This window comes from Coregonus clupeaformis, chromosome 16 (genome assembly GCF_020615455.1).
Source record: "Coregonus clupeaformis isolate EN_2021a chromosome 16, ASM2061545v1, whole genome shotgun sequence".
In the NCBI taxonomy this organism is placed as follows: Eukaryota; Metazoa; Chordata; class Actinopteri; order Salmoniformes; family Salmonidae; genus Coregonus; species Coregonus clupeaformis.
In genome coordinates, this window is record NC_059207.1 from 32,058,647 (window position 1) to 32,070,281 (window position 11,635).

An 11,635-nucleotide genomic window follows, 5' to 3' on the forward strand; every position below is an offset into this window, starting at 1 on the left:
CAGAGTAAATTCAAATGGAATTTTATTCGACAGACGGGACGTATTTGTTTCCGTCAGTAAATGTATGTGACTGTTGTCCAAGGGACAGCATAGGAACGTTGGGGCTAAGAGTTGGTACACGTTGATCCACTTCATCCACTGCAGGACTTTCAATGATTTTGCAATGAATTGTTTGAGTCTGAATAGATAATGCACAGCCCCTATTGTTGAACAAATCTGCTGTGATGCAAATAATCTCACTTGTGTCGTGCCACCTCTGCTCTATTAAAGTTCTGTAATTTGATGCACATAATTGATTTCATATTGCTAAGGCATTTTTACCAGTACATCTCTCTACCACCATACTATTGTCAGCGCCTGGAAAATTCCGCTAGATTACAGAGTTTGAGGATACTATACAGTGGGGAGAACAAGTATTTGATACACTGCCGATTTTGCAGGTTTTCCTACTTACAAAGCATGTAGAGGTCTGTAATTCAACTGTGAGAGACGGATTCTAAAACAAAAATCCAGAAAATCACATTGTATGATTTTTAAGTAATTAATTTGCATTTTATTGCATGACATAAGTATTTGATATATCAGAAAAGCAGAACTTAATATTTGGTACAGAAACCTTTGTTTGCAATTACAGAGATCATACGTTTCCTGTAGGTCTTGACCAAGTTTGCACACACTGCAGCAGGGATTTTGGCCCACTCCTCCATACAGACCTTCTCCAGATCTTTCAGGTTTCGGGGCTGTCGCTGGGCAATACGGACTTTCAGCTCCCTCCAAAGATGTTCGATTGGGTTCAGGTCTGGAGACTGGCTAGGCCACTCCAGGACCTTGAGATGCTTCTTACGGAGCCACTCCTTTGTTGCCCTGGCTGTGTGTTTCGGGTCGTTGTCATGCTGGAAGACCCAGCCACGACCCATCTTCAATGATCTTACTGAGGGAAGGAGGTTGTTGGCCAAGATCTCGCGATACATGGCCCCATCCATCCTCCCCTCAATACGGTGCAGTCGTCCTGTCCCCTTTGCAGAAAAGCATCCTCAAAGAATGATGTTTCCACCTCCATGCTTCACGGTTGGGATGGTGTTCTTGGGGTTGTACTCATCCTTCTTCTTCCTCCAAACACGGCGAGTGGAGTTTAGACCAAAAAGCTCTATTTCTGTCTCATCAGACCACATGACCTTCTCCCATTCCTCCTCTGGATCATCCAGATGGTCATTGGCAAACTTCAGACGGGCCTGGACATGCGCTGGCTTGAGCAGGGGGACCTTGCGTGCGCTGCAGGATTTTAATCCATGACGGCGTAGTGTGTTACTAATGGTTTTCTTTGAGACTGTGGTCCCAGCTCTCTTCATGTCATTGACCAGGTCCTGCCGTGTAGTTCTGGGCTGATCCCTCACCTTCCTCATGATCATTGATGCCCCACAAGGTGAGATCTTGCATGGAGCTCCAGACCGAGTCGATTGACCGTCATCTTGAACTTCTTCAATTTTCTAATAATTGCGCCAACAGTTGTTGCATTCTCACCAAGCTGCTTGCCTATTGTCCTGTAGCCCACCCCAGCCTTGTGCAGGTCTACACTTTTATCCCTGATGTCCTTACACAGCTCTCTGGTCTTGGCCATTGTGGAGAGGTTGGAGTCTGTTTGATTGAGTGTGTGGACAGGTGTCTTTTATACAGGTAACGAGTTCAAACAGGTGCAGTTAATACAGGTAATGAGTGGAGAACAGGAGGGCTTCTTAAAGAAAAACTAACAGGTCTGTGAGAGCTGGAATTCTTACTGGTTGGTAGGTGATCAAATACTTATGTCATGCAATAAAATGCAAATTATTTACTTAAAAATCATACAATGTGATTTTCTGGATTTTTGTTTTAGATTCCGTCTCTCACAGTTGAAGTGTACCTATGATAAAAATGACAGACCTCTACATGCTTTGTAAGTAAGAAAACCTTCAAAATCGGCAGTGTATCAAATACTTGTTCTCCCCACTGTATATAGTCTCAGTGAGCACACAGCACATCTTTTGGAATCTTACTGTAGGTTTTGCTATAATGTACTATTCTTGTTGCATCAGTTTTCAACCCACATTGTGTCCAGATCCTGTAGGATCGGAACATAGTGAGCTGCTCCTCTCACTCAATAAGAAGCTGCTACGTACTCTGGAGGACCAGGAAACATCCCCCAATCCGAGTGTGCACCTGGCCCTGCGTCTGTCCACTCACCACAACCTTGGCAAGGAGAGTGATCACCTGAATGCACTCAAAACACATTTCCACAATGACATTGAGAGGTAAAAGACCATGTTTATAAAGCCCTTTTATTGCACATTTCTAGATGTCATTGTGAATGTCATGCTTGATAATGACCTAGTTGTGCAAACATCCTTTTATGTAGTCAATGCCTTCAAAACTACCTGCAGTGCATTTGTATCCAATTTCTGGAATTACGATTGATACTTCTGAGATTATATTGAAGTATCTTTACCCATCACAACTCTTCTGTATCTCCCCCTTACCCTGTATCCTCTGCTCTCAGCTCTCTGGCTAACAGCCAGCCAGTGGTGGGTCGCCTGGCCCTGTACACTCTGGCCCTGAAGGCCTCCTGCTACGATCTCAACACCCTAACCTTCACCGTCAACCAGAGGAGCGAGACCCTGCTGACTCATCTCAAGAGACAGATGGCACTGGAGAAAGAGCACATCGCCTGTACGCCTCCTCATTCCACCATCTGACCCTTACCATCTTTGTTAATGCTCTATAAAATTTGCCCGTCATACTTTATTTGTTTTCCCAGTCGCTGTTACTAGTTAATTATTTTGTCTGATATGTATTTGTGTCCGTCTTTCTCTCTTGAAGTCAGCCACCGTCCTCTGACAAATTACTACCAGTACTCTCTAGGCGTGCTGGCACTGTGTGTGAGTGGAGTTAGAGTCAATTCTCACGTCAGCAACAAGCTCATCGGGGCTGTAGAGCATGGACATATCAAACATGGAGACTCCGATTGCATCGGTAAGTATGACCAAGGAAATCCAGGAGCATCTCCCAACTCCGATTCTGTTTTCCTATAAAACGTATTCACTCACACTGGCTCCCTCCAATCAGATTCTCTATAGGTGATTTCAGGGAGATGATGCTATACCCTTGCTTCATCCCCTCTGTCTTTCTTTAGACACGTTTGCCATGGCTGGGATGGCCCTGCAGTGCCTGAAGGAGTATGACACTCAGGTGCAGGATGCGGCTCTGGACAAGGCCCTGGGCGTCATCAAGCAGAAGCTACTGGACTCCCAGCGGGATGATGGTCACATGGGCAATGAGTTCAGCACAGGCCTGGCAGTGCAGGTAAGGATTGGGTCATTTCCCCTCTCTAGGCCTACAGTGCCTTCGGAAAGTATTCAGACCCCTTGACTTTTTCCACATTTCGTTACATTACAACCTTATTCTAAAATTGATAAAATTGTTTTTTTTTTTCCCCTCATGAATTTACACACAATACCCCATAATGGCAAAGCAAAAACAGGTTTTTAGAAATGTTTGCTAATTTATCATTTTAAAAAACCCAGAAATATTACATTTACATACAGTACCATTCAAAAGTTTGGACACACCTACTCATTCAAGGGTTTTTCTTTATTTTTACTATTTTCTACATTGTAGAAAAGTGAAGAAATCAAAACTATGAAATAACACATGGAATCATGTAGTAACCCAAAAAGTGTTGAACAAATCAAAATATATTTTATATTTGAGATTCTTCAAAGTAGCCAACCTTTGCCTTGATGACAGCTTTGCACACTCTTGGCATTCTCTCAACCAGCTTCATGAGGTAGTCACTTGGAATGCATTTCAATTAACAGGTGTGCCTTGTTTAAAAGTTAATTTGTGGAGCCAATCAGTTGTGTTGTGACAAGGTATACAGAAGATGGCCCTATTTGGTAAAAGACCAAGTCCATATTATGGCAAGAACAGCTCAAATAAGCAAAGAGAAACGACAGTCCATCATTACTTTAAGACATGAAGGTCAGTCAATACGGAACATTTCAAGAACTTTGAAAGTTTCTTCAGGTGCAGTCACAAAAACCATCAAGAGCTATGATGAAACTGGCTCTCATGAGGACCGCCACAGGAAAGGAAGACCCAGAGTTACCTCTGCTGCAGAGGATAAGTTCATTAGAGTTACCAGACTCAGAAATTGCAGTAACAGACACAAAAAAAGTAACAGACACATCTCAACATCAACTGTTCAGAGGAGACTGCGTGAATCAGGCCTTGGTCGAATTGCTGCAAAGAAACCACTACATTTACATTTTAGTCATTTAGCAGACGCTCGTATCCAGAGTGACTTACAGTTAGTGAATGAATACATGTTTGTTTTTTTCATACTGGCCCCCCGTGGGAAACGAACCCACATCTCATTAACATCTGTACATATACACCCCCAGGAAGAATTACACTTTTTTAAAAACATTTTCTGACAAGCAAGCACTTAGATATGGTCATTTTCACATTTTCATAAATTCTTAGAATGTTTGGGAATTACATATACTAAGGCATTTGTGAAAATTCTATAGCAATATAGAGTGGGAAAGCGGCCGTAAGTTTGGACAATTAATAGACACTGCAGTAAATAAATCTGTCTCATCCAGGACGGGAATGTACGTAGACCGGTGCACCATAGCCAATCAGAGCTACAGTAGGCCTTTATGCAAACATGCCATTTGCCACACAGGCCTGCCATCATTAACTTTGAACTGGACTGTGTGTTCACAGGTAGTTGCAACAGCACGACTTTGGATCATTAGAACGCATTCGCCAAAAGCCACAAGATACACCTGAATGGATTTCTGCAAATATGTTAATACCACGGGAGTCCTCTTACATTTGGGAACTTTACAGTCCTATTGATCAAACCCATCAATTTGGCCTCTGCACTCCTCCGGAGGCGCCGCAATTGCGTCACACCCTGCATACGGATCCTCCGATCACATTTTCGGATCAAGCATAAATTGGCTTTAACAGTCGTTCAAGTTCTTGCTAGCTAACCAAATGACACCTGTATCTCTAGCTGTGTATAGCCACCGAAAAACAATATGAGGGGAAAAAGTCAGTCACTCACCCACTCCTCCAAATACATGACATGCTCCTAGCAGCTAGCTAACGTTAGGCGCCGTGTTTTTTACTTGCTACATAAATAGATATGCTAGGCTATTAGCCACGTTATGACTGACTTGTGATCATTGCCCTTGCTAGTTTGATTGTATTGGCATTCCCAGACTTGGATACATTTGTCCGTTGTTGTACAAAATATTGAGTCATTGAAACTGAAACAGTGCATCCCGAATGGAAGCAGAAAACAATGTACCAGGCCAAATGTGATTTACAACCTGATAGCAATATTTCTGGACTACCAAGAAATGTATTGGTGAATTATATTATATATTATCATGCATTGAACTGCATCCATCTATTCTGCCAACAATGCCTTAGTGTACCATCATGGAATGTTAAGTCAAATACTAAAGGACACCAATAAGAAGAGACTTGCTTGGGCCAAGAAACACAAGCAATGGACATTAGACCAGTGGAAATCTGTCCTTTGGTCTGGAGTCCAAATTTGAGATTTTTTTTGTTCCAACCGCCTTGTCTTTGTGAGACACAGAGTAGGTGAACGAATTATCTCCGCATGTGTGGTTCCCACCGTGAAGCATGGAGGCGTGATGGTGTTGGGACGCTTTGCTGGTGACACTGTCAGTGATTTATTTAGAATTCAAGGCACACTTAACCAGCATGGCTACCACAGCATTCTGCAGCGATACGCCATCCCATCTGGTTTGCGCTTAGTCCCACTATCATTTGTTTTTCAACAGGACAATGAACCCAACACACCTCCAGGCTGTGTAAGGGCTATTTGACAAAGGAGAGTGATGGAGTGCTGCATCAGGTGACCTGGCCTCCACAATCACCCGACCTCAACCCAATTGAGATGGTTTGGGATGAGTTGGACCGCAGAGTGAAGGACTGTTAAAAAAGCATTCCAGGTGAAGCTGGTTGAGAGAATGCAAAGAGTGTGCAAAGCTGTCATCAAGGCAAAGGGTGGCTACTTTGAAGAATCTAAAATATATTTTTGATTTGTTTAACACTTGTTTTGGTTACTACATGATTCCATATGTGTTATTTCATAGTTTTGATGTCTTCACTATTATTCTACAATGTAGAAAATAGTAAAAAATTAAGAAAAACCCTTGAATGGGGTAGGTGTGTCCAAACCTTTGACTGTAAGTATTCAGACCATTTCTGCAGTACTTTGTTGAAGCACCTTTGGCAGCGACTACAGCCTCGAGTCTTCTTGGGTATGGCGCTACAAGCTTGGCACACCTGTATTTGGGGAGTTTCTCCCATTCTTCTCTGCAGATCCTCTCAAGCTTTGTCAGGTTGGATGGGCAGCGTTGCAGCACAGCTATTTTCAGGTCTCTCCAGAGATGTTCGATCGGGTTCAAGTCCGGGCTCTGGCTGGGCCACTCAAGGACATTCAGAGACTTATCCCGAAGCCACTCCTGTGTTGTCTTGGCTGTGTGCTTAGAGTCGTTGTCCTGTTGGAAGGTGAACCTTCGCTCCAGTCTGAGGTCCTGCTCTGGAGCAGGTTTTCATCAAGGATCTATCTGTACTTAATCTTTGGCTCGATCTTGACTAGTCTCCCAGTCCCTGCCGCTGAAAAACATCCCCACAGCATGATGCTGCCACCATGCTTCACCGTAGGGATGGTGCCAGGTTTCCTCCAGATGTGACGCTTGGCATTCAGGCCAAAGAGTTCAATCTTGGTTTCATCAGACCAGAGAATCTTGTTTCTCATGGTCTGAGAGTCCTTTAGGTGCCTTTTGGCAAACTCCAAGGAGTGGCTTCCGTCTGGCCACTCTACCATAAAGGCCTGATTGGTGGAGTGCTGCAGAGATGCTTGTCCTTCTGGAAGGTTCTCCCATCTCCCCAGAGGAACTCTGGAGCTCTGTCAGAGTGACCATCGGGTTCTTGGTCACCTCCCTGACCAAGGCCCTTCTCCCACGGATTGCTTAGTTTGGCTGGCTGGCCGGCCGGCCAGCTCTGGGAAGAGTCTTGGTGGTTCCAAACTTTTTCCATTTAAGAATGATGGAGGGCACTGTGTTCTTGGGGACCTTCAGACATTTTTTGGTACCCTTCCCCAGATCTGTGCCTCGACACAATCCTGTCTCGGAGCTCTACGGACAATTCCTTCCACCTCATGGCTTGGTTTTTGCTGTGACATGCACTGTCAACTGTGGGACCTTTTATAGACAGTTGTGTGCCTTTCCAAATCATGTCCAATCAATTGAACTTATCACAGGTGGACTCCAATCAAGTTGTTGTAGAAACATCTCAAGGATGATCAGTGGAAACAGGAGGCACCTGAGCTCAATTTCAAGTCTCATAGCAAAGGGTCTGAATACTTATGCAAATAAGGTATTTCTGTTTTTTAATAATAATAATAATAATAATATGCGTTTTTTGTTTTTAATACATTTGCAAAGATTTCTAAAAACCTGTTTTCGCTTTGTCATTATGGGGTATTGTATGTAGATTGCTGAGGATTTTTATTTATTTAAGCCATTTTAGAATAAGGCTGTAACGTAACAAAATTTGGAAAAAGTAAAAGGGGTCTGAATACTTTCCTAAGGCACTGTATATTAACCTGTGCAGCATTTCCATATATGTCTGAGTGGAGCAATATAAGCATTTCCCATGGGAATAACATGGTGTGTCCCTGTGTCCCAGGCCCTGCTGGCTATGGGCAGCCAGGTGCAGGAGTGTGCTACCTCAATGGAGGCCATAAGGTCAGATGTGAGGAAGGGAACATATCTCAACCCCATGGCCATGTCCCAAACTCTGCCTGCCCTCCAGCAAAATACCTATCTGCAAGTCAAGGGCAAGCAGTGTCGCAATGAGGATGGCAAGTGCTGCATTATCATCTAACCCAACAGTGGTCAATCTGTTTTTGAGGTGTGATCTTCCTCATTCTTACTGCCTCTGCTTTGTTGGGTTTTCCTCTACAGACAGCCTGGTCCTGGAGGCCAGTGAGCCCGTGATGGTGTTACAGAGCCATACCAAAGTAGCCCTGAAGTTTGAGGTGATCAAATCACATGGGGCTCCTGATGTCTATTCTGTTAACGTGCCAACGGGCACCTCGTTGGTTTATGCCCTTGAACTCCTTCAAAAGAAGAACATTGGCTTCACGTGAGTTAATGGGGCACTTTTATAGTTATTTTGGTTGATATGTTAATCAAGTTCCAAATTGATACTTTTTGGAGAGCTAATTTGTCTCATTTACATTGCTACAACTCAAACTTTGTAGAACTTCCCAGTGTGGTGATGAAAAGCTTAGTGTCATATCATAAGTTTAACATTATGAACTCTCCTCCTTGCTCCGTCCTCTGCCTACACTGCAGGTTTGAGAAGGAGACCAGCCTGTGGGGACCCTTCCTGAGCGTGGTGAATGGGGAACGGGCTCGACAGACCGACCGCAGATACTGGCGCCTCTCCTCAGACGGTAACGCTCTCAGCCAGGGTAAGAACAGATGGTTATATGGCATAGGCAACATATACACAACTGCACATGCAAAATACACAACTTTCCTATGTCGTTACTAGTTATTGCTCAACAATACAATTCATGTCTTAGCTGCTTTGATCCAAACATTGATTTCCCTCCTACTGTGACTAAAGATCAAACGATGATTGGTTTCTCTATTAGGTATCAAAGACTTCAAGATTGAGACAGCTCAACAGATCACCATTGAAAACACCAGCTACTGAGAATCAAGATGTTTGAAGCACAAATCAAATCAAATCAAATCAAATTTTATTGGTCACATGCGCCGAATACAACAAGTGCAGACATTACAGTGAAATGCTTACTTACAGCCCTTAACCAACAGTGCGTTTATTTTAAACAAAAAAAGTAAGAATAAAACAACAACAAAAAAAAGTGTTGAGAAAAACAAAGAGCAGAAGTAAAATAAAGTGACAGTAGGGAGGCTATATATACAGGGGGGTAACGGTGCAGAGTCAATGTGCGGGGGCACCGGCTAGTTGAGGTAGTTGAGGTAATATGTACATGTGGGTAGAGTTAAAGTGACTATGCATAAATACTTAACAGAGTAGCAGCAGCGTAAAAAGGATGGGGTGGGGGGGCAGTGCAAATAGTCCGGGTAGCCATGATTAGCTGTTCAGGAGTCTTATGGCTTGTGGGTAGAAGCTGTTGAGAAGTCTTTTGGACCTAGACTTGACAGTGATTGACAAGGTGTCATGTCAAGTTATCTGATGTGAAAGTAATCCAGCTCAACAATGTGATTTATACTGTCATGTACTAGGATATTTTTGGAGTAAAAAAATTGTAGAGATCTTAGGATACTCAAAGTTTTGCAACAACCTTTATGGACTTGATTCATTTCCCCAGTGAGTGAAAATGAACTGTTAATTTTAGAAGAGAAAATCAACTCATGACTTCCTTCACTTTTACCTCTATGGATTAAAAACACATTATGTGAATAAACATTTATAGAGAATATAATTGCCTTTTTATACTTAACATTTCAAAATCTGGTAATAATAAAAAAATATGTATGGTTTAAACGTTTTGCATTTGAATAAACAAGATAAACCTTTGGCTATATTTGTCTGCTTTATTTACTCATTTTAGCAGTGTTGTATTAAGGGTTGGGGTGGCCATTGTTTCCTAAAATAAATAGGCTAAGCCTACTCTCCAGTCATTTGTATTCATAAATACTTCTGATAAAGTGGAGGTGAGAATGAAATGAAAGTCAAATTACCTCACATCACCCCTGAATTTCACACATAGCTTGTAATTTATCCAGGATTAGGTGTCAACAGCAGGTGGCAGGAGCTATGCACAAGCGAATGTATAACTTTTTTTTGACAACCAAAGATGCAGTGTCTGCCTGACTGAGGTACAGTTGAAGTCGGAAGTTTACATACACCTTAGCCAAATACATTTAAACTCAGTTTTTCACAATTCCTGACATTTTATCCTAGTAAAAAGTCCCTGTCTTAGGTCAGTTAGGATCACCACTTTATTTTAAGAATGTGAAATGTCAGAATAATAGTAGAGAGAATGATTTATTTCAGCTTTTATTTATTTCATCACATTCCCAGTGGGTCAGAAGTTTACATACACTCAATTAGTATTTGGTAGCATTACCTTTAAATTGTTTAACTTGGGTCAAACGTTTCAGGTAGCCTTCCACAAGCTTCCCACAATAAGCTGGGTGAATTTTGGCCCATTCCTCCTGACAGAGCTGGTGTAACTGAGTCAGGTTTGTAGGCCTCCTTGCTCGCACACGCTTTTTCAGTTCTGCCCACAAATTTTCTATAGTATTGAGGTCAGGGCTTTGTGATGGCCACTCCAATACCTTGACTTTGTTGTCCTTAAGCCATTTTGCCACAACTGTGGAAGTATGCTTGGGGTCATTGTCCATTTGGAAGACCCATTTGCGACCAAGCTTTAACTTCCTGACTGATGTCTTGAGATGTTGCTTCAATATATCCACATAATTTTCCTTCCTCATGATGCCATCTATTTTGTGAAGTGCACCAGTCCCTCCTGCAGCAAAGCACCCCCACAGCATGATGCTGCCACCCCCGTGTTTCACGGTTGGGATGGCATTCTTCGGCTTGCAAGCAACCCCCTTTTTCCTCCAAACATAACGATGGTCATTATGTCCAAACAGTTCTATTTTTGTTTCATCAGACCAGAGGACATTTCTCCAAAAAGTACAATCTTTGTCCCCATGTGCAGTTGCAAACCGTAGTCTGCCTTTTTTATGGCGGTTTTGGAGCAGTGGCTTCTTCCTTGCTGAGCGTCCTTTCAGGTTATGTCGATATAGGACTCGTTTTACTGTGGATATTGATACTTTTGTACCTGTTTCCTCCAGCATCTTCACAAGGTCCTTTGCTGTTGTTCTGGGATTGATTTGCACTTTTCGCACCAAAGTACGTTCATCACTAGGAGACAGAGCGCGTCTCCTTCCTGAGCGGTATGACGGCTGCATGGTCACATGGGGTTTATACTTGCGTAGTATTGTTTGTACAGATGAACGTGGTACCTTCAGGCGTTTGGAAATTGCTCCCAAGGATGACCCAGACTTGTGGAGGTCTACATTTTATTCTCTGAGGTCTTGGCTGATTTCTTTTGATTTTCCCATGATGTCAAGCAAAGAGGCACTGAGTTTGAAGGTAGGCCTTGAAATACATCCACAGGTACACCTCCAATTGACTCAAATGATGTCAATTAGCCTATCAGAAGCTTCTAAAGCCATGACATCATTTTCTGGAATTTTCCAAGCTGTTTAAAGACATAGTCAACGTAGTGTATGTAAACCTCTGACCCACTGGAATTGCGATACCGTGAATTATAAGTGAAATAATCTGTCTGTAAAGAATTGTTGGAACAATTACGTGTTCATGCACAAAGTAGATGTCGTAACCGACTTGCCAAAACTATAGTTTGTTAACAAGACATTTGTGGAGTGGTTGAAAAACTAGTTTTAATGACTCCAACCTAAGTGTATGTAAACTTCCGACTTCAACTGTATAATAAGAACGGTCTGCCTGTCCAAAA

At 42.7% G+C, this 11,635-nt stretch overlaps 1 protein-coding gene across 1 annotated transcript in view; it reads left to right on the top strand.

The window, feature by feature from the left end:
• LOC121584890 (transcobalamin-2) overlaps window positions 1-9,663 on the top strand; it is a 24,603-nt gene extending 14,940 nt beyond the window's left edge. The window contains exons 3-11 of the mRNA XM_041901105.2: window positions 2,093-2,285; window positions 2,531-2,700; window positions 2,851-3,003; window positions 3,164-3,333; window positions 7,774-7,948; window positions 8,052-8,232; window positions 8,445-8,563; window positions 8,750-8,830; window positions 9,284-9,663. Of these exons, the coding sequence (XP_041757039.1) occupies window positions 2,093-2,285; window positions 2,531-2,700; window positions 2,851-3,003; window positions 3,164-3,333; window positions 7,774-7,948; window positions 8,052-8,232; window positions 8,445-8,563; window positions 8,750-8,811 (1,223 nt within the window). The 3' untranslated portion in view covers window positions 8,812-8,830; window positions 9,284-9,663. The remainder of the gene's footprint in view (window positions 1-2,092; window positions 2,286-2,530; window positions 2,701-2,850; window positions 3,004-3,163; window positions 3,334-7,773; window positions 7,949-8,051; window positions 8,233-8,444; window positions 8,564-8,749; window positions 8,831-9,283) is intronic.
• Window positions 9,664-11,635: the final 1,972 nt, after the last annotated feature.